This window comes from Pinus tabuliformis, chromosome J (genome assembly GCF_031772625.1).
Source record: "Pinus tabuliformis cultivar Carrire ecotype Pingquan chromosome J, CPIR1, whole genome shotgun sequence".
In the NCBI taxonomy this organism is placed as follows: domain Eukaryota; kingdom Viridiplantae; phylum Streptophyta; class Pinopsida; order Pinales; family Pinaceae; genus Pinus; species Pinus tabuliformis.
The window spans coordinates 1,542,197,293-1,542,219,254 of NC_142295.1; the positions used below are offsets into that span (position 1 = coordinate 1,542,197,293).

The following is a 21,962-nucleotide window of genomic DNA, read 5'->3' on the forward strand; positions in this document are numbered from 1 at the left end:
GAAGATTGACCTCTCTAAAGCCTTTGACAGAGTCAACTGGCTATACCTCCGCATGCTCCTTACCCATATTGGCTTCCCCTATCCTTTTATCAAATGGATCATGAGCTGCATAACCAATGTTCCCTTCTGTGTGTTAATAAATGGCTCGGCTTCCCCTCTTTTTCATGCAGAAAGGGGACTCAAACAAGGATGTCCCCTGTCTCCACTTTTGTTCCTCCTGGTCATGGAGGGCCTCAGCAGATTTATCCATGAAGAGCATAGGAATGGGCGCTTAAAGGGTATAAAAGTTACTAATGCCCTTTCCTTGACTCATCTGTTTTTTGTGGATGACGTCCTCATCTTTCTCGATGGTAGTCTGAGTGACCTCACAGCTCTCCACCAAGTCATGGGGGTCTTTCAAAAGGCCACAGGAATGGTTGTAAATGAATCCAAATCAACCTTGTCTGTGCTTGGTTGTGCTCAAAACGAGTTGTTGTTTGCTCTCAGGAGATTCCCCTTTGTCACTTATCCGTTTGAAGAAGGCCTGAGATACTTGGGATACCGCCTGAAGCCATTTGGCTACAAAATTGCGGACTGGATCTGGCTGATCACAAAGGTGGAAAAGCGCCTGAATATATGGTACCATAAATACTTATCTAGAGCCGGTAGACTAATTCTGATTAAAGCGGTCCTGGAAGCAACCCCAGTCTACTAGATGTCCCTAGCATGGATCCCTAGAGGCATCCTGGATAGGCTTCAGAAAATATGCTGCAGATTTTTATGGAAGGGGAACCAGACAGGTAGAATTTTTGCTTGGACAAGATGGGAGACTCTAGCGCTGCCTAAACATTGGGGGGGTGGGGGATAAAGAGGTTGGATTTTTTCTCAAAAGCGCTAGCGGCAAAACTGGGCTGGCAGCTTCTCAACAAAGACAGCCTTTGGATGAAGGTAGTAACTTCAAAATATATAAGCCCCATTAACCCGCTGGATTGGATTCGACATGATCATCAAACATACAGGAACATCTCCAATATTTGGAAAGCAGTAAACAAAGCAAAGGACCTGATAAGGAACGATTTGACTTGGCAGGTTCGCTCGGGCTCAAACGTGCGTCTGGGAGTGGACCCATGGGTGGGGTGTGGCAACGCCCACAAACTCCCCGAAGACCTGAGACTCCATCTAGCTGAACAGGGGATTTTTCATCTCAGTCAAATTGCAGACAGTGAGCGATCCTCCTTAGCACAGAAGGCTTGGAAATCGAGAGCAGCCCTATATATTCCCATACAGTGGCAGCAAAATTGGAGCCTCTACATCATAGCGCTAACAGAGGCTCACATCAGGATCATGGAAGGGGAAGATGAGCTTATTTGGGCTTTTGCAAAACATGGTTACTACGCACCTAAGACCGGATACCTGGTGCTTATGGAACCTTTTAAGCCACTAGACCCTGAGATAAAATGGAACCTCCTCTGGAAACTCAAAGCTGCCCCCAGAACAAAGTTGCTCATATGGTCCATCTTAAATAACAAGGTCCCTACGGGGGCAAATTTGATGAAGCGATCTTTCACTGGACCGTTCTGGTGCCACCTCTGCAGAAGCAGCAATGAGGACACAAAACACCTCTTCCTGGATTGTCCTTTGGCACAGGATCTTTGGAATGGCATCCGAACAACACTTTCCATCAGGCCCAGCTGGCACAGGATAACAGTAAAGGAGGCGTGGATCTCTTGGTGGAGGGATACATCTGGAAAGGAAAGGAACCTGCCTCTGCTAATCTGTTGGGCGATTTGGATAGCCAGGAATGAGATAATTTTCATGCAGAAGGTCCCACACTGGCCCTCCATTCATAACAGAATCGTAGCAAATTATCATATGATCCCAGAAGAGCCCAAAAAAAACCAGACAAGGAATGTTGAGACAAAGATCATCAGCAAATCAATCCCTTGGGCTTATTTCGATGGTTCAACTCAGGAGACAGGCTACAGCGGGGGAGCGATACTATACTTATCCGAAACCCATTTCTTCAAAATTCAAATGGGACTAGGGAGGGGAACCAACAACTATGCCGAGCTGATTACTGCAAAAAACATTATCCTTTTTGCCTTACAAAAACATTGCTCCAACCTGCAGCTTTTTGGTGACTCAAAGCTGGTTATAAACTGGATCAACAAAAAATATACATGTTTTGCTTTCACTTTGAGGCATATACTGGATGAGATTCATAGACTTGTCTTGCTTTTTGACTCATTCACTTGTCATCATATTTACAGGGAGCGGAACACCTCTGCTGACTACCTATCCAAAGAAGCAGCGATCAAGGACGACAACTCTTGGATGATCTGTGAAGACTTGGACGGGGTCGTGTATCAGCATTATCACAGGCCATTCATAGACCCTGAAGCACTATAAGAACAGCACTGAAATGAAACATTTTAACTCGGTTTTTTGATGAAAAACATATATTTTTTGTTTATCTTTTTTATATTTGTGTAAATAGTCATCGGTTACTCTTTATCCTCTGAGAAGAGGACAGAAACTTATAAGTTATAAGTGTTTTTGAACTATATGTACTCCCTACGAGGAGGAATGCACAGTTTTCTCACATTTTTGGTTGGACAGGCAGTGCCAGATCAAAGTAATGCTTATGCATATACAGAATGTAATTTTCATCTTTATTAATGGAAATTACGACTTTTTCCACGAGAAAAAAAAAAAACATATAGACAGATTTAACCAAACCCTAACCCTGGATACCATGAAATAACAAGAAAAAAAAGGAAAATTAAAGTTGAACGACACACTAGGACTAGTGCCTTCAGTCAACTAGGCAATGGAGCCAATAAGACAAGGTCTATGCAAAAGGACCTTGGATAGAGGGCGGAAGAATAATTCGCTTCACTTTGAAAACCCTAGCGACTTTCTTATATAGAGGATTTAAGGTCTAAGGGTGAAAATATAGTCCCTTTGTGGATACTTGATGACAAATTTTGCAAAAATAAATAAGAAACAAGAGTTCATAAAAGATATTGCACCTTTTAATATGGCTCATGAAAAACCTAAATTTCAGCAATTTCATGCAAAAATGGAAGTCAATAGCATTAAACTTAAACCATTCAAGCAAATATCACTTCATCAATCAATAGGAAGCATTCTCCATGCAAAACATATCCTCCCCAAGATAACTCACACTCTATCTAGCCATTGTGTCGAGGGGAAAAGGATTACTAGTGCGGACTCTTTCAAGAGAGATAAAATGAGTGTGCGTGACAACCATCCAAGAGAATTTAAGTCCCCTCTATTTATATGATGGTAACCAAGTCAAATTCCTCTTAATTTACAATTAAAAGTCCAAAAAGTTTGCTTTAAGTGTCCAACAAGGCTAGTAGGTCACAACTCTACCTAAAGATTGTTGATTTTTCAAGTTCAATAGATACAACCGCAATATTTCTGAACTACTGGTAATTAAGTAATTACACTTCAAAAATTCAACCATAAACCATAAATATAGTAGAGGTCACAGTGCACAATGAAGAATACAAAATTTACCCTTGGAAAACCCACTTAGGGGGGAAACCCAACAACCTTTTCCTTAGAGAAATTCTTCAGTTCAACAAGAGATACATCTAATGTGGCTAGTCAACTATGACATCAAACTGATCAACAAGCTATGGTCAAATCTGGTCTCCAACCCTCTATTGAAATTCAGATAGATGATAAAATTTCTTATCATGGTAATTACTTTGTTGAAAATTAGCAACTCAACGATGAATTTCCTTAAATAAAATAAAATTTCTGACAAATCTGGAGTGATTTTCTAAAATTAGAAAGTCATGTCTAGCATCTTAAGCGTGACTTTCCAAAAATAGTAAATCACCTTGCATCAATTGGTAATCAATTATAGATGTTGGAAAATCACTTAACCTATCATTAATCAATCTTAATAGTTCAATTTTTGACTTAATCATCAACATTATCATTACCTTTATCATTATCCTTATGACACTATGACATTATTATTATTAAAAGAGACTTCAAGTCACCTTAGCTTCATCACTTGATCACTCCGTACCTCTATGTCTCACATAGCATATCGCAACTCTCTCTCTCTCTCTCTCTCGCTCGCTCTCTTAATGGATACGTTTCACTCTCAATAATGTCTTGTCATAAAAGATTCTCTTATGCTTTCCTTAATGCAAACGTTACTCTCTCTTATGCACTCATTAAGATATGGCATATTCCTCTTACGCACAATAAAAGCATGTCATAAAAGATTCCTCTTACACCTCCTTAATGGCATGAGTTACAAAGGCATGTGTACCTCCCTAAATGGCATATATAAATCCTCAAGGTATGCATATTGCTCCTTTATGACCAGAATTTGTTGCTCCTATATATGTATCTCATATCATCTCATTCTCACTACTTGCGCATTGTGAAAGAAGGAACTTGAGAGAGAGAGTTGGAGAGACTTGAAGAAGATTGTGAAAAAGAGGGACTTGGAGAGTAAGAGCAGAACTTGAGGGTTGATTCAGTGTTTGCATCAGTTGCTGCTACCAGTGATCTTAATGCTATAGCTTGTTCAGATTTAGGTGAACTTACTCATTCTCTTGATCTCTCATTGTACTTTGTATCTCTGCTGAATGTTGAAATTTGGCAGCTCAGAGATGAATTTCTCCTAGAAGAAATCATATCTTTTAGTTCTGTTTGAAACTCCTATAATAAAATTTCAATTCTAAAGAAACAACATTCTCTTGAATCAAACTCATGTTGAACAATTATTCTCTTGTATTGATAAAATAGAAATGTGTGAATTTGTCTTTGCAAATCCAGTCTAGACTCAAAAGGTTAAGGTGGATTGTGCTCACCTATGTCAACCCATAGAACATTGGAAAAGAACCCTCTGCACGAGTTTGGACCCTCTTGTGGCCTCTCTAACTCCTTTGTCACAATCTCAACAATTTCAATGGAATGCAGACCATCCATGCCACAAGGCAGGTAGGCAGGTGAGAAAATGTCTAAGGGCCGGGCCAACTGGCCACATAACCCCACTCCCCAAACACCACATGACAAGTTTCCTATGCTATCCCTTGCAATTTCTGAAGCAGAGAACCCTACAGAAGAACAAGAGCAGTAATGGATGGCAAATCACTGTTCCCAAGCCCAAATCATCGACTAGGAGCTGGGAAGGGTCATTCAACACTGATAGAGTTTGACACACCTACATCTCAAATGGTTCTTGTTGCTGCGTGTATTATATTTATTTATGATGATTAATAAAGGACCTAGGTTTTGATCACTGTCAGCATAAAGAATTTATGTTTTTTGCCTTCGTTATTTTTTGGTACTTAATACTAGGTCACATTTTGGTCTGTTTTAGCCAGCCACCTGTAACTTGGTTCTAAGGTTACTTAATTTTTTCATGCTTGTGCTAATGGTGCTTGCTTTTCTGGTGCCCCCTCTTTTTTGTATAAATGCTGGTAAATTTTGACATTATGATTACAAAAAGAAACTACAGAAAACATTTTACAAGTACAAATCTCTCTCTCTCTCTCTCTCTATATATATATATACAGAGAGAGAGGGAGAGAGACAGTGCTCTTTAAAACTCAAGTCTTAAACACTAATTTCTGAAATATATATATATATATCTATTGTATTCAAAGCAATGACCTCAGGGTTCCGCAGCCTGGCAATGTTGCGTTTCTCTGATCGCAAAATAGCTTCCCACGATTGCAAACACGTTACAAAGTCCGCAACAACAGGTACATGTGCAGTGTGATCATCAGTAGTAGAATTCCAGCTGAATAAATTAATCTCTGATACAGGAGAATGATTGGAAGCAAAGGTGAGACGCTGTTGATGAACTGGAATATTATGTTTTCCCTGCAATATGCCAACAAAAAACTGAGGTGAACAACAAACCACCCTGGATTTAAATGGGAAAAGTACTAAATTGGGAAAACAATGCCATTTGGAGTTGATCATCAAGACTACTCTTGAGTATCACCCACTACATGATATTCACAAAAACAATAATAGCAAAAAGAATTGAAGTCTTGCATTTGCAAGCTAAATTAAAATTTTCATATACAAGGACTTTTTAGAATATCTAACTGAATTGGGATAAGGTCAATAGGAATTTTAGCATCAAAAGGAAAATAAAGATAATAGACAAGGATGATAAGTATTTAACAAAACTTTTACTGTATATTGTTTTATAATCTTTGATCACCTTACAATTATTTGAGAAGAAAGCAGCTACTCTTGAATAAATGAGACAAATTTCATAAAGAGGTTTATTTGGCAATCCCATGATGCAGAACCACTAAATCTACATGCCCCAGTTGTCACACAACTCACACAGGCTCATGTATCCGTGTGAGGAAGCATCTGTGTGGGATCATGCCATGTGATGAAAAGAAGGGTAAAGCAACAGGAGTCAAAACCTGTGATAAAGTGCCAGCAAAAGATAGAAATAAAATGAGGGACCAGGAATCACAAAACAAATCCAAAAAAGCAAAGGTTGAATCTGAAACCTCATATACAATGTTCGGTGGTTGATGCCCATCCCCCCATGCTAGTGCATCCTTGCCCATGTATTCAGCATATAGAACAATAGCAGATTCCCTTGACCAAGTTTGAAGGGATGACATGGATTCAAAAGTGTTCAGGGTTATCAATCAACGTGGTATAGCATTTATAGTTATTCACTCATTTATTGGCGTGGAATTGTATATGCTGTCAACAATGCCCCTACAAGATACAGAAGCCCAAGGTATGACAAAATACAACCATGGAACTCAACAAGCAGAGGGAAAATCCATAGTGCTCCAGGACCATTTATAAATGAATGGATCAAGTATGGGGTATCTAGCGTATGTAATCTTTGGACAAATGTTAAAGGCAAACCATTGATAAATGTTCTCGGTGTGTCCATAGAGGTGAGGCCTTCCTTTCACCATGACTACTAGGATCATTACAAGACTGGAATCAATATCGCTAAGCCCTTAAATAAAATCATTCAATATAGCGAGTCATACAATGGCATTCAAGTCATTATCTATAATGTTACTAATTGTAAGGCAGTGGGAGTAATCATTGAGAACTAAGTCATATGGTTCGTCGAACTCAAAGGTTCAGGTTCAAAATTCAGCGAACCCAAATAAAAACTTGGGTTCATCGAGGTTTCCAAACCTAAAATACAAGTTGACCTGAATCACAAATTTAATCAGGAAAATTCAAGATCAACTTCATGTTCGATCTAGGATTTTAAAAAAATTTAAATTTTTTAAAAATTGGGACCCACAACATGATTATTGAATTTTGGCGCGTGTAAGTGTAACCCGTCGGGATTGCTGTGTGGTTTACTCGTAAAACCCTATTGTCTGCGCGTCTGCCTCATTTTATTTTCTTTATTCTCATTCTCCATCATTGAAGTGTTATGTTTTGTGCTCAGGTATCATTGCATCCTGCCCTCTACCAATACAATGAACGAGTTGAGTGCTTGTGGGTCAGCAAATTGCCCCTATCTATTCAAAACTTCAATGATATCCGCACCTCTGCTCGTAGCTTGGTAGGTCAGGCCTCTATGTTGTCTTCTCACCGGTCGACAAGTCGACCCTCCATGTTCAGTGTTGTTTACAACTCTGCTCATAGCTTGACCCTCAATGACGTGTAAACCCTCTAGTAACTTGGTCCTCATTAAAGTGTGAACTATATGGCGACTTTAATCTACAAGCAGCACTTGTAAGTTCATGACACGATCTTGCTCCGCCCTCACTAAAGTGTAAAGCCTCCACTCAATTGTCATTGCAACTATTGGAAATATTGTTGCCACTAGTGTCAAATACGGGAAGATACTACAAATGTCTAGGATAAAGATTGTAGGATGAAAAGTTTTGGAAATATTGTTTGCATACCCAGTTATTTTTAATGCCCAATTTGGATACCCTATTTTTGAAGGACCTTTCACTCTCAATACCTAGCTCAAATAGGAGCAGAGGATATATGGTTGAAAAACTTATTCCGAGACCTTGCCAACAGTATATCGCACTCCCTAGAACCCCATAAGAATGAGGAGATATGGAAGATTTTGTTAGGTCAACCCAGCTAGTTTTGCAAGTTAGCTCCATAAGTGAATGCAATAAAGGATAAATGAGTGCATTTGAAATTTGAAGACCATCCAATCAAGAAGACATTTCAGGTGTGCAAGAGAAGTTGGGGAATACTCTTGGGGTTTTAAACATGGCGCAAAAATGTGATTTGTGGAGTGAACGAGTCAACTTGGCATTTTCGCTATAACTATTCCTCTAGGATGTTTCAGATCGTAAAATTTGGAGGAGATAGAGGAAAGATCTTTGTGCACATGTGACCATGAAATCTTGAGGAAATAGAGTTGAGATGTTCCTGTACATGTAAAATCGAGGCATTGGTTCGTTATACTTTCAGAGATATGCTTAGGGGAAGTTAGGGTTCCTGATTTCTCCTAAAATCAACTTTAAACATGTCAGTCCAGCATTTTCGTTATAACTTAATTTCTAAGATGTTTCAGACTATGAAATATTGAGGAGACAGAGTCGAGATTTCTATGTACCTGTTGTTAGAATTTTCGACTTTGGCTCACTATAATTTTGGAGATATGCCCTCTATAGGTTAGGGTTTATGAATAATCCTTAAATCAACTTCAAACAGGCTAGTTTGGCATTTTTGTTATAACTTATTTTCTAGAATATTTTAAACTGTGAAATTGCTAGAGACCAATGGAGACATACAGCAATACCTCAGGTATAAATTTCAGAGTTTGGTTCGCTATACTTTAGGATATATGCCTTGTGGAAGTTAGGGTTTCTTAATGATCCTAAAATCGGTTTCAAACAACGCAACTTGGAATTTTTGTTATAACTTCTTTACTGTGATTTTTCAAACTATGAAATTTTCGGAGATTTGAGGAGACATACAAAAGTGCCTCAAGTAAAAATTTCATAATCAGATTTGCAAAATTGGATAAGTGGCATGATGTACAAGTTTATTCTTGGGATGAGGACAAAAATATTAAGTTTTGGGAGAATGCGACCTGATGAAGGCAGAAGTAGCAAGCAGATTGGTGAAGGCAAAAGAAGTGAGTAGACCTAGTAAAGGCAGAAATAGCAAGCAGACTTAGTAATCTATAAACTAACATGGATATTCCACTCCACAATTTGTCACAACTGATCTACTAAAATATATTTAAAAAACTGAAATCTACACTGAGGGTTACTTTCTCCTTAGAAATTTCGATTCATTAATTATTGTGTTATGCTTATGCATGCAATATACAAAATATGGAAAATAGAGAACAATGGTTTTTCTTTGTTTTTCACTTTTCTTTCCTTCTTCGTTTGTTCTTGTTTGGTTTGTTAGGTGTGGGAAAGGGAACAAAAGAAGCTCATGGAGAAGAATTGAATAAAACCCAACTAGAAGTTCAAGATCATGATTAAATTATATAAATGCAATAAATTGCATTAGAGGGCAGATGAGGATAATGAATCAGCCAAGGGAGGGCCTTGTTGGGTCCACAGGAACAAAATGGACAACAATGTGATGGTTGTGAAAATGGCATAAGAAGGAACTTCCCTAAACTAAAATTGCACTTGGCTAATAAATATATTTTATATTTTATAAATATGTAAAAAAATGAGAAAATGAGAATAGGGCAAAATGATGCCATTTCATTTGACAAGTCATTTGTTGAGAACCATCATAGTAGCAAGATGATTAATTTAATTTTTAAAATATGACGATTATGCAAATGTATACTACTTGTTATGTTTTGAGTAATATAGTGAAGTTTCCTAATGGATTCCATGCCACGTGATGAGGATCCATTGGAAAAGTGTGCAAGAAGTTAGAACAACCTCTTGTTGTTAACTACCATTATCAATGTGCTTAAGCTTGCACTTATGACATTCGTTGTGTGGATAAATGAAAACAATAGTGATTGAAAGTTGACTCTAAAATTAATAGCATATGAATAGCATGGAATATGTGCATGTACGACACATACTTGTCAAATAAATATGCACAAGCCCGGGAGCATGGATGAAGACATGCTTGAATTGGACACATAGTGAAAATGCCTTTATAAAATATCTGAATTGATAAAGTTATGAATAATATATGAAGTTGAGATCATTTCAAGAATTGTTGAATATTGCAACAGCAGTTGGACCCGTTCAAAAAAGGCTTCAGCTGAAAATGCTTGTAATGGGTGCCAAGTAAGCAAGGGTGAAAAGGTAAAGGAAAGGAAATTGATAAGGGTTATTTCAGTTGAGTTTGATATATGTTGTTTCAAGATTAATGCATGTATTCTATTGATGCCCACAAAGGGGTATGGTTAAGGCAGGAGAACTTCAGTGTGAAAGATTGCAATGACTTTTGTATGCATGCTCAATTACTCATGAATTTAAAGATATTCAGCTTTCAGTTTTGGCTCTTAGGTTTGTTGGAATAAATGTTTGATTGCATTATGAAATGCTTGGAATTAATGTGATGCACATGTATGATGTTGTGATAGTTTCATTGCAAGTTAACTGAAATTAGATGAATTGATAGGATCGTCATATGTGCAAAAATTCTGAGATCACATAAGGATGTTGTGAATCCTTCCAATAAATGTATGTATGAGTACTGATAGTTGTTTGGCTGATTGGAAGATCAGATTGCAAGCAGAGTGTTGGAATGGGCTATGAAATAAAAGCCACCATGACAGAATAACACCACTTGCAAAGGACTGAGTGGCCCAACAAAATGACAACAAGTCTCATGCTTATGAGATCTGGCTTTTGAATGAAGCAAAGTTGAGCAATTAAAATTTCTGATTTGAAATTTTTTTGATAATATCTCATGGAAAACTAAATGTTATGACAGGTGAAATGACAGATCATGGAGCTCAGGAAGAAGACTGTTGTGATGGCATTACGACCCTATGGCACTTTGTTTATCTCATGGGAGCAATTCATAACTAGTACCTTGACTATAAGACTCCATTAGTAGTGCATTGGAGCACGCCAAACTGTTAGTTGGCCATAAGACTCCATGCACATTATATTAGGGCATTCTAGACCAGTACTTGGCTATATGACTCTAATAATTACCCCATGCAAGAAAGCTCTTGGGCAAGGAAACTACCTAGAATGGAGGTTGCCTAGGCCCAAAAGGATGAGTAGTTGATGGGGGTCCTTGTGCAAGAAATCCCTTGGATAGATAGATTGCTTAGAATGGGGGTTGCTTGGGCCCGAAAGGGTGAGCAGATGACGACGGCACATATAAGAAAACCTTTGGACATGCAGACTGCCCGGAATGGGGGTTTCCTGGGCCCGTAAAGGTGAGTAGCTAATGGGAGAAGAATTATGCCCCATGCTCACTGCGATGTGAGCATGAGGGGGCTTGTACGGTAAAAACGACACTGGACAAGAGCTAGACTCATTCAGTACAGACAAACATAGACATGTTCAGTAAAGACAGAGTTGGACTCATTACCTACGTAGACAAAGGAAGCAAAGAGTAACCATAAAGATAAGTATCAGTTTAAAGAATTTGTTGTTGAAATTGTGGTTTAATTTGATTTAAAAAATTTATGATTATTCTCATAAGAATCATATACTTATGATATAGGTGAGTTGCTAAACTATCCAATACAGATATATGATGTTCATCACAAGCAATATTAGAACGATATAAACACAATAATATCAAAGTGGTGTAGTAGAAGTGTAGTGGAGCTAAAGACCTTAAGGATTGGGCCACTGTGGTGACACTGGAACCTTAGGATATACATTGATCGCCATGAGATATGTCGTGACAATGTGTTGTTTTATTAGAGCAAGCCAGAGGGATGCCTTGGCTATGAGACTTCATCAAGATCTTCCTATGCGAGGAAGCCTTGCCAAGGAATGGGTCACCTGAGGAACTAGGGAGGTAGAGAAGGGGATAGCCAAGCTTGGAAGGTGTGTGTCTACAAAGAATAGGAAACCGAAGTAAATTGGTTTTCAAGGAATCATGTGCATACTCATTGGGATCAAAAATGCATTGGGTGTGTCCTAGGAAGCAATGAGCTGAAGTTGTTCCCTATGAAAGCATTAAGGATAATGAATGACATGGTTGGACATGACAATGCAAGACATAGAAAAATGTCGACTAAAGTTATAAAGCTCAGATTTTTGTTGTTGTTCTCTGTTACAGAACATAGAGTACAATGTTCCTTTAAGGGGGTGGGGTTTGTAACATCCCCCTCTTTTACCCCTACTTATTGCAATGATAATAGTGACTGCCACACTAGTGTGTGGAGAGAGAGAGAGAAAGCCACGACTACCTCTAACTAAATATCTAACAATTATTAAGTAAAATTTATTAATTAACACAATTGAAGGTTGGACAACCTTACGGATCCTTAGTCTGAGGGAAGCTTGCTTTCTCGCCTATTTGAAAAGCCTTGACCCATGCCCAACCAAATTAATGCCGCAGTTGCTTGCAGCCAAGAGAGGCCATTATCTGACAGGTTTAATGTGATGCAATTGGGGCTAAACTAAGTTGGCAGAGCCACTGACAACCATTATGCAATTGGACTGGGGTTGTGGATGTGTAGGCAACGCCCATTCCCCTTTTCCCTCTCACAGATCGAAGAGAACTATGGAGGGCGAGAACATTCGAGAGAAGCCAAGCCAAAGGGACGCTCTCAAAGAAACACGCAAAGAAGAATAAGGTGGTTCTCTCTCTCTCTCTCTCTCTCTCTCTCTCTCTCAGAAAAGCACAAACAGGCACTAGAAGATTATATATACACCCTCACAACAAAAGACACAAGGAGCTCTCCCACTATCTCTCACTCGTGTTGGTTCAAGCGGGCTTTTTATATTTGTTTGGGTAACCTTATTCTATAGGGGAGAACAGAGTGCATTCAAGGCAGATTGTTGGGCATTGTGAAGCAGTAGAACTTAGCATGGCAACACTAAAGTTGACTTTGACTCTGTACTCTGTGACCCTGGGTCAAGACCCTTGTGGTTGTGTTTTAAAGCATTGAGCCCTTGTCTAAGCTTGTGAGGCTTGTGTGAAGCTCAGTGAATGAATGGGCCACTAAGTGCTTGTTCTTGATGTGATGAACCACTGGAATAGTGGACATCAACTCCTAAGAGTTTGTTGTTGAGTTGATGAACCACTAGAATAGTGGACTCCAACTCCTAAGTACTTGACCACTCCATTGCTATGAAATTATCCCCTATGCAAGCATCACCTCAGATTCTGGATCTGGCTCGGGGGTGGTTAGTTGCAACAGAGATTGTAGTGTAGCTAGCCTATGGTTGGGTGAAGAGTGGAAGTCCCTCCTTCAATTGATAGTTCAATCCACTCAAAATTGATGCATATTGATTGATGATAAGTATATTGATTGATGCATATTGTTTTATGGACATTAACTGTGTCAATATATTGATGGGTTGATGTAGGGTCTTATTTTATTCGTGAAAGAATGCCTAAATCATTGTATAATCATGTTTGACCAATTACTTTGTCTATCCATGGTGTTACTGTATGCTTGGGTCATATGGTTACTGCCTTCTTAATAAATTGTAGGTTGTTAGATATGTTCATGTCTTGTGGCCTGAAAATCACTCAGAATTAACCTGTTGCCTTCTTATAAGCTCTTTGTTATCTAATATGTTTAAGAATTTGGGCAGCTCACAATCATAACCTAGATTGCAGGGCATTGTACAAGTTATGACTTCAATTTATATATCTATAGTTATATGGAATGTTTTGTATTAATAATAGTCTTGAATGCTTGAACTATGGAGTTTGTTGCCATACTCGTGATTACGGATAAACTTGCATATTGTGAACAAAATGGACACCTAGGTTGTGCTAATAATGACTTAGATCATAAATAATATGGTAAACTGTAGGTTTATGTATACTCATGTTGTTGCGGATGAAAACAATAGTTGTTGAATGTTTAGGAACAATATATAATCCCCCTTGAGCAGACATGCAGCTCTGCGTCTTTCATAATTGGTCAATTGAATGTCTCCTAACTTGTATATTGGCCTAAAAAGGGTCAGCAGAGTTGGATTTCCTATAAGGCCTTCTCGTCCAGCTTGCAATTGTGTGGACTTGGATTTTGAGACTGTGTCCTCTCTTAAAATTTTGGAGTAGCAACTCGGGCCCCTATTCGTTACTGGCTATGGCAAGGGATTGTGAGGGCCAAGGCTCCAGGCCCTTAGGCCATACCTCACATAAATTTGGCGTTTGGGAGTTGCCCTTTGTTATATACACTTATTGAAATCCGAGGTTTCAAGACCTCGGGCTCTTGTGCCATGAACGCACAAACAGCTAGGCTTTTAGGGCAGTCACTCCCTTGCCTTGCAGAACCACAAAAGGTTGGCCACTAGGGCAATCACTGCTTTGTTCGCAAAACTAAAATTTTGGTGTTTTTCTTTTACCAATCACCATACCAATGGAGCAGGTTAACGCATACAAGTGTATGATGGATTCCGATATGATAGAATGATGATCGAACCCCGATCCAATCAAACTGGGCACATTGCACATTGGTGAGGGAAAGGGGAGGTTGATAGCCAGGCTTCGGTCTCGTGCACCTTGGTCCAACGAACAAAGCAGGTTTTGCAGAGACCAGATAACCCAAGGCACAAAGGAAACAGTGGCTTGGGACGGAACCTAGTCTACCAGAACCTCACCACCAAGCTATCAGACCACCAGGCCCCCAAAAGTGTTTATGGAAGTGAATGGTATGGTCAACCCTGTTGACCACACTTTGTCAATAGTCCAACGAAGCAGGATGCAAAGACATGAACAATTTTTTTCAAAAGTCAAATTCATCAGCCAACATATCGTATCATTATAAACCCAATTTCTGCAAATTGTATTGTAAATGATGCTAGTATGACCATTTGTTTACGTAACAACACGTAGGTAAGCCTCTGATTTTGGCAAAGAATTTCATCCTAGTAAGTTTTTTAACCTCCCCGAATTATGTGTATTTCTAAACACGAACAATCGGCAGAGTTTTTCTTCTAACTTAAACACCAAAGGTAGGGTGGAATTCCTTGACAAGGTCTTAGGTGAGTCCTGGTGTTATATCGAGTCTTTGTAAAAGTGTGTTTGGAAATAATTTAAGTACATTTAGCTAAATTATTTTATTACAAACACAGTCGGTCTATACTAGATCAAAATGTGACACAGAATTGGGTAATGTCATGAGGGTCTATATGTAAAGGTGTATTCCCCCTTTGAGGGTTTAATTAATTATAATATCTTGATGTAAAAATATTTTAGTGCATGGTCCCTCATACTTAGACACCATGGTTAAAATATTCGAGAGTAGAAAAATTATTAATCCCCTCTAGTGTCAATTAATTAAATTTTTTGGCTAAATTAAAAGAAAGTCCTAAGCCAGAAAATTAGTTAATTTTGAGTCAAAAAAATTATAAAGAAAATAATTTCTCTTCAAGTGGAAAACAATCAAAAATTCGTGGGTCAAAGGAAAGTCAATTTTTGGAGGCCTCCCACCAAGGGAAAAATGGATATTTTAAGAAAATTTGAGCCCTTGGACCTTGGTGGTTAAGTCAAAATCAAATTTTTGAGGAAATTAATCCAAAATATTTATTTTTGGATTAATTAAAAGTGGGTTTAAAAAAAAACGATTTTTTCCTCAAAATAAAAATTCGACAATGGAGATTAAAAGATAATCAAATTATTTTCAACAGTCAAGATTATTTTGACGAAGATCAAGCCAACTAGCCGTTATTTTCCACTTGGAGGGTTTTCTCTATATAAAGAAGTCATTTTGTTTCTATTGAATATCTTTGGATAATGTGAATTCTTGAATGCTGATATTGAGTTGTTGCTCTGCTGGGAACATTTTGTATCATAATAGAAAGACTTTGGGGTTCAGTTCATGGTGTTTTTCTTCCACTGATCTGTGGTATGTGTTAGCTATGTGTGATCCTATTTTGAGTTGAATATTGATTAATAATTGTTATTTCATTTGTCGATGATAAGAACATTCTATTGATATATTCTATCTTAGGTGATCTGATTCACTATATGATCTAACAATTTTCTTGAGAATATAATAGATATTTACAGATATGCTATCCCTTGGGCTCCAAGTTCACAGACTGTGAAGAAAGGCTGACTATGTTTGGGCTTTGACATTTCTTTATGGTATTTGATTTTGCAAGAGGGTTTCAGTCAATATTTATTTTTCAAAGATATACTCATCCATTGTTTTTTATCAAAAACAAAATATTTCTCCAAAAAATTTCGAATTTGTGAATATTGTATATTTGTAAATTATTTCTAACCCATTTGTTTTGCAACTTTTGGGGTTTTAAATTTTTGTATATATATTTGGAGTTTGGCATCTTTTATTCATTTGTACAGTTGAAGTTCAAGTTGCTCAAGAAGATTCTTGTTGGGGTTTTGAGGCAGATCTAGGCCTAGGAAGGCAAGATCTAGCCTCCATTCATCCGAAAGGCCCAGCATCCAGCATTTTTGCAGCAAACTGGTGGATAAAAAAAAATTTCAAGGCCTTGGGCCTTGTCGTCCTCCTTTTCCAACCTAGCTGCAGGGCCTAGGGGCCTCCTAGGGCCCTCAGTCTCCCTCTTTCGCCTAGGCTGCAACCTTTTAGGGCTCGTTGTGGGCTTAAAAGGCCTCGACCCCCCTTTGGAGGAGTCGTCCATCCCTTCTAGGGCCTTGACCTTCCTCTTCTTCCCCTGTCATGGCCTCTAGGAGGCCCTCCTCCCTTTAAGCCCTAGTTGCAGCCCTTTAAGGGCTTTAACCCTAGCCACTAGCCCTTCTAGGGCTTACGTCAACCTCTAAGGGCTTGACATCAGACTTAAGGGGCTCGTTTGCCCTTGTGATGGCCTCATCTTCCCCTTTTCCTTTGGTCTCTACCCTTATTTGGCCTTTCTAACACCTCATTTGCCATTTCTAGCCTTCTAACCTTGCTCTAGCCTTGTATTTAGTCATCTCTGGTTTTGCATCATTTTAGTGGGCTACCATTGTGGTTTTGCAATAAATATTAAAGCTAAAGCGAAGTCATTTATAATTTCATTGGAAAAACAGTGTTACCAAGTCGTAATTTGATCGATTGCAAAAGGGGAAAACTTTGCAGAGAGCTCTAGTGAACTTGGAAATCTTCAATCTGAACCTGTGTGGATGAAATAACTGCCAAAAGTGGATAATGCAGGTTGAAAAAGGAATTTTATAACGGGAGTTGAGGGTGATTAACGATATTGTTACCATTTTGGAGCGTAGCATTTATGAATTTTTACGTTCACGAGAGAAAATTTAATGGCCAATAATTACATGATTGTTGGTGGGAGACTTGAAAGCTAACGGTTATTTGACGTGGAGGACGGGTGACATGGAGGAAGCGATGTATGGCGGGTGGCGAGGATGGCGCAGGAGCAAACAGGCGAAAAAAGGGTCGAAAGGTGGTTTTTCAGGGGGGCTAGGAGTGGTAAGCGGTAAAGGGAAGGGACCCCCCGAAATGAACAAGGAGCCTCCATGTTATCTCGAGTGGTTTTATTGTAAACCATATTTCAGAACCCCCCCCCCCGTTAAGTCCCGAAAGGTCGGGGGGTTCTGAACATCAACCCCCGTTGTTGATCCAAGCAGGGACGATCTCAGCCCTTCAAAAGAAAAAGCTCTTTATGAAAAGCCGAAGCATTTTATGGAAAGTGACAAAACATCAAATCATCGTTATTCCAAAGCCTTTTAAAACAAAATTTAATATAAATTGATAATTGGCAACATTTGAACAAGCACGCCCCTTTGGGATTTTTTTTATTTCTTTTTTATATATTTTTTCTTTATTCCCCTTTATTTTCTTTTTCTTTTTCTTTGTATTTTTCAATTCTTCTTCAATTTTTCTAGTTTTTCTTTTTATTTTTCTTTTTCTATTTTTTAATACTGAAAATAAGTTCAAATGGGAAAAATAAATTACAATATCCCATTGGATAAATATCTAGATAATCATCAATTGATCACTATATTTATAGGATTCTAACACAAGGTATAGATTCCAATATAGAGTGTCCACATAAAATATTTACAACATGCATCTTTCGGAGCTTCAATATCCTGCTTCTAAACACAATGCAACATCTTTCAAGGAGACACACAAGTTCATTGTTCAGAGCATGTGTATTGACCACATAATTCCCTTATGTTGCTCTCTCTTGCTTTAAGCAACAATCGAAACTGTCATTGCTTCTTGAAATATCAATGCTACATATTATAAACTTGTAAGGTGAAGGGATTCCTTCATAACTGCCCTTAATGAAATCTTCAAGGATCCTTAACAAATCAAACCTTTAATACATTCCTATGATCTAACTGAGCGAATCACAACTTTTGATACAAGACTTTTAGTCAAGTATTTAAGTGGTCCATTCCTCTAGCTAAGGTCTATAAGAATATTGCCAAAGTAGACCTTTGATCCCAAACGAGATTGTAAACAGATTGATAAAACATACCTTGCATTTCAAGCGTCAAACTTCAAACTTTGGCAGACTTTTCCTAGTCTCATACTCGACTTTGAACAACTCATCACATTGTGCTTTCCTTGGAACCAATATGTAAGGTGCTTTGCATGGAAACAAAGTCCTTTGGATTAGACAAAAATGTATTGTGTTTTATATCAATTTTAGTAGCCATAACAAATCTTCCAGATAGCATTCTACTTTTGTATTACAAGGAAACATAGTTGACTAGCCTTACAAGTCATTTATAACATTTCAAAGGAATAGTATAGCCCCCAATCAAACCAGGTCCTAGAATGCCATTTGCACAATCCAAAATTTGATCTCCAAGCATACTTTGAATAATCCTTGGATGTAATATCTTCAGCATATGGAGCAAACTTGTTTCCTTTCTTCATATGAAGACTTCAAAAATCATCATCAACATATGTTCACCTTTGACTAACCTATTGAGGCATTTAGGCATATACTCCAAGAGATAAGGTCTTCTAAGCTTCCTGTCGTGATCCTGAGGACAATTTCAGCGTCCCGTAACATCCTGAGGCTTCTCAACCTTCTGCAAACAGTTGTCTGAGACTACACCATCCACTTCCTAAGGTTCTTGGTCCTCTATAACAATCCCTGAGATGTTTCGACCTACTAAATGTGGACTAAGGTCTCTTTTTGAGGTTAATTTCAGTCTCTTCAAGGCTTGAGGCCTTCAATCCTTTAATAGATGGACTAAGGCTTAAGGCTTCGGCCTCCTTTATAATCTCAATCAGAGGCACATGCATATCTCTAGTATATTCTTGAACTGGAACTCCTTTCACAACAAACTTTTCGGCCTAAACAATATATGATGATTTTATCATTGACTTAGAAGAAAAGAGGGTAGAATTTTTTCAGACAAGAAGGTAGATCTTTGCCTTCTTTCGTGATGTGCTTCTTGAGTTCTAGGGTTAGAGTAGAGTCAGCCCTAGAGAATAGCTTGAAAGTTGCTCTTCTTCTTCTTCAAGGTTGCTCATATACCATAGCTTTGATTCCATGTTGATTTTTCATAGGTCTTCTATCTAATAATTACGTGTAATGATATTCACTTTAGGTTCTTTCATATTCGCATTAATCATTAAACAATTACACAGAAGATCTTCAACTATAGACATTAGAATCATAAAGAGAGCCAAATCAAAAACACAAGCATTTACCTTAGGGAAACCCACATGGGGAAAAACCCCAGCGACCTTTTCCTTAGAGAAATTCTTCAGTTCAACAAGAGACACACCTAGATCATCTAGTCAATCATAAGGTCAAACTAACCAGCAAAGTAGACTTGGTCAAACTTGGTCCAACTCCCTCCTAGTCAAGTCATAAGTCTACCCACTGAACTCGGTCTAGTTAGGTCTACTAGGACTGAATTTCAGCCGCTTTTGCACCCAATAATCTCGGTCCTGCAACTTTAGATCACCTCAGAAATTCAGTCCTTTTCTATCACACATGCGAGGTCACAAAACGAGATCAAATCACGCGTGCAAGGGCTAATGGAGAGAGAGATAGTTTGGTCTTCTTCTGGTCAACTTTAGCCTTCATTTGCCTTTATCTCCTTCGCTTGATGAACAAAAGATACTTGCTTGTGTGATGTGAATTGTGTGTCAAATGATGAAGGACGAGTCTTTATATAGTCTTCTTGTTAGCAGAATGGGTGCCTCTTTGACTAGGAGACGGGCCACCATGGCTTGCTTGGAGCCAAAAACTCAATTTTTCAAATTCGAATTCTCTTTTGAAAAGGACATTAAGAACATGCCTTAACAAAAAATCTTTTGAAAATAGCATGAAGAACATGCTTTATATTTATCATTACAAATACATCAACGATTAAAATATTAATTATAAAGACTGACCATAGCTACAAAATTCAACACCATTCAATATAATGTGGACTAAGCCCACTATGCTTGTTATTATTAAATAAGGTCCACTATGGTAGTCAGTATGTAATAAATGTAATGTGGTCTCACTAAAGAAGGTCCATAAGGTAGTTAGGAGGTTTTATGATTAGGGTTCACTTATTAGCTACATATAAAAATGGGGCCCTCCTTATGGATATGTGGGAGAATATTATATTTGGAACATAACTAATTGAGAGGTCACCCAACCTTAATAGACAAGTGAACAGGAGTGGATTTCTGCCATAAAAGGATCAATTGTAAGGTGTTCCACTATATTTAGATTATTTTAATTTTTGCTATTAATAAAATGTGGAAAATTTCTTATATCTTATTTGTGATTCAGTAGTGGGCTTTGTTACCCACCACCAGGGGGTGACCCCTATAGGAGAAATTTTCTCCTAGATTTGTCTTCAGCCAGCAGCCCCTTGCCAGCCACCTATAGCTTCAATGTGCTACTTTTCTCTTCCACTTGAGCTAGCCATTGTGTACCCTCGCTCATCTATCATGATTGTATGTTTGAAGGTGGGCCATCCAATCCTAAAGGTATGATTTTTCATTATGTAATTGGGTGTTTATGCTTGCTTTTCTTGGGCACACTTGGCCATCGATTATTGGGTGACTTGGAAGAAGGAAGGGCTTTAACTGTACTGTACTCTTGTTTCCTTACCTCAATTGGGGAGAGGGGGGGCGGGGTTAATCCTGAATCCTAGTCGCAAGGGATCTTCTTTCTTGGCTATTAGATTTAGGAGTGGTACTACATGGGAAACCTTGATTTTGGTTGTGTGGTCCCACTTCTCGATACCATATATCTCACTCCCCTCAGCGCATTACAAGCCCCTTCCACATTTTCCCTATCTGGGTCCACATTTGTCCATTGGGTCCACAAGGTGTTAGCCTCCCCTTTCCCTTGTCCACACCTTGGGTCAGACTAGGAACAATGCCCTAGAGGTTGATGCAACTAAAAAAGAAAAAAGCATAATATGGCCACATAGAACATGAAATGTACCACAAAATGCAAAAGATGGTCAGGACAATAAAACTTAGCACATGAGCAAAAGCCAAACATGAACTCCACCCCTTATCATTATGGCCATCACCCTATTTCCTAGGGCCTCTATGAGTGCCCCTTGCATCATTAAAGAACAACCCCTGGTGGGCGATGAACTACCCCACCTTAAGGGGGTAATCATTGTTATATCTTACACATCATGCTCTCATCCCCTTGAGCCCTGTTGACCACTACGTGTCAACGACCCATAGCAGTACACCCCTTTTTTTCGTGAAAGGGATAGTGCCTGATTGGTGTGTTTATGTCGTCCAGCTATCATCATCATCTTGATTATCATCTTATAATGTAAACCCAGTCTGCATGTGTATAATGTAAATAATCTCAACAGATCCGTGTCGTGTATGTAATTACCTAGGTAAACCTACTTTTCTGGTGACGATTTACATTCCGGGAGGTTTTTTGTCTCACCGATCCATTCTCGGATGGTCGGCAGAGTTTTCCTTCATCCTTACC

At 38.6% G+C, this 21,962-nt stretch overlaps 1 protein-coding gene across 2 annotated transcripts in view; it reads right to left on the minus strand.

Moving 5' to 3' along the window:
• Positions 1 to 21,962, minus strand: part of LOC149233382 (uncharacterized) — a 166,936-nt gene that overhangs the window by 101,974 nt on the left and 43,000 nt on the right. For both annotated transcript variants that reach the window (XM_089379741.1, XM_089379742.1), the window contains one exon: positions 5,650 to 5,862. In XM_089379741.1, the coding sequence (XP_089235867.1) occupies positions 5,650 to 5,862 (213 nt within the window). The remainder of the gene's footprint in view (positions 1 to 5,649; positions 5,863 to 21,962) is intronic.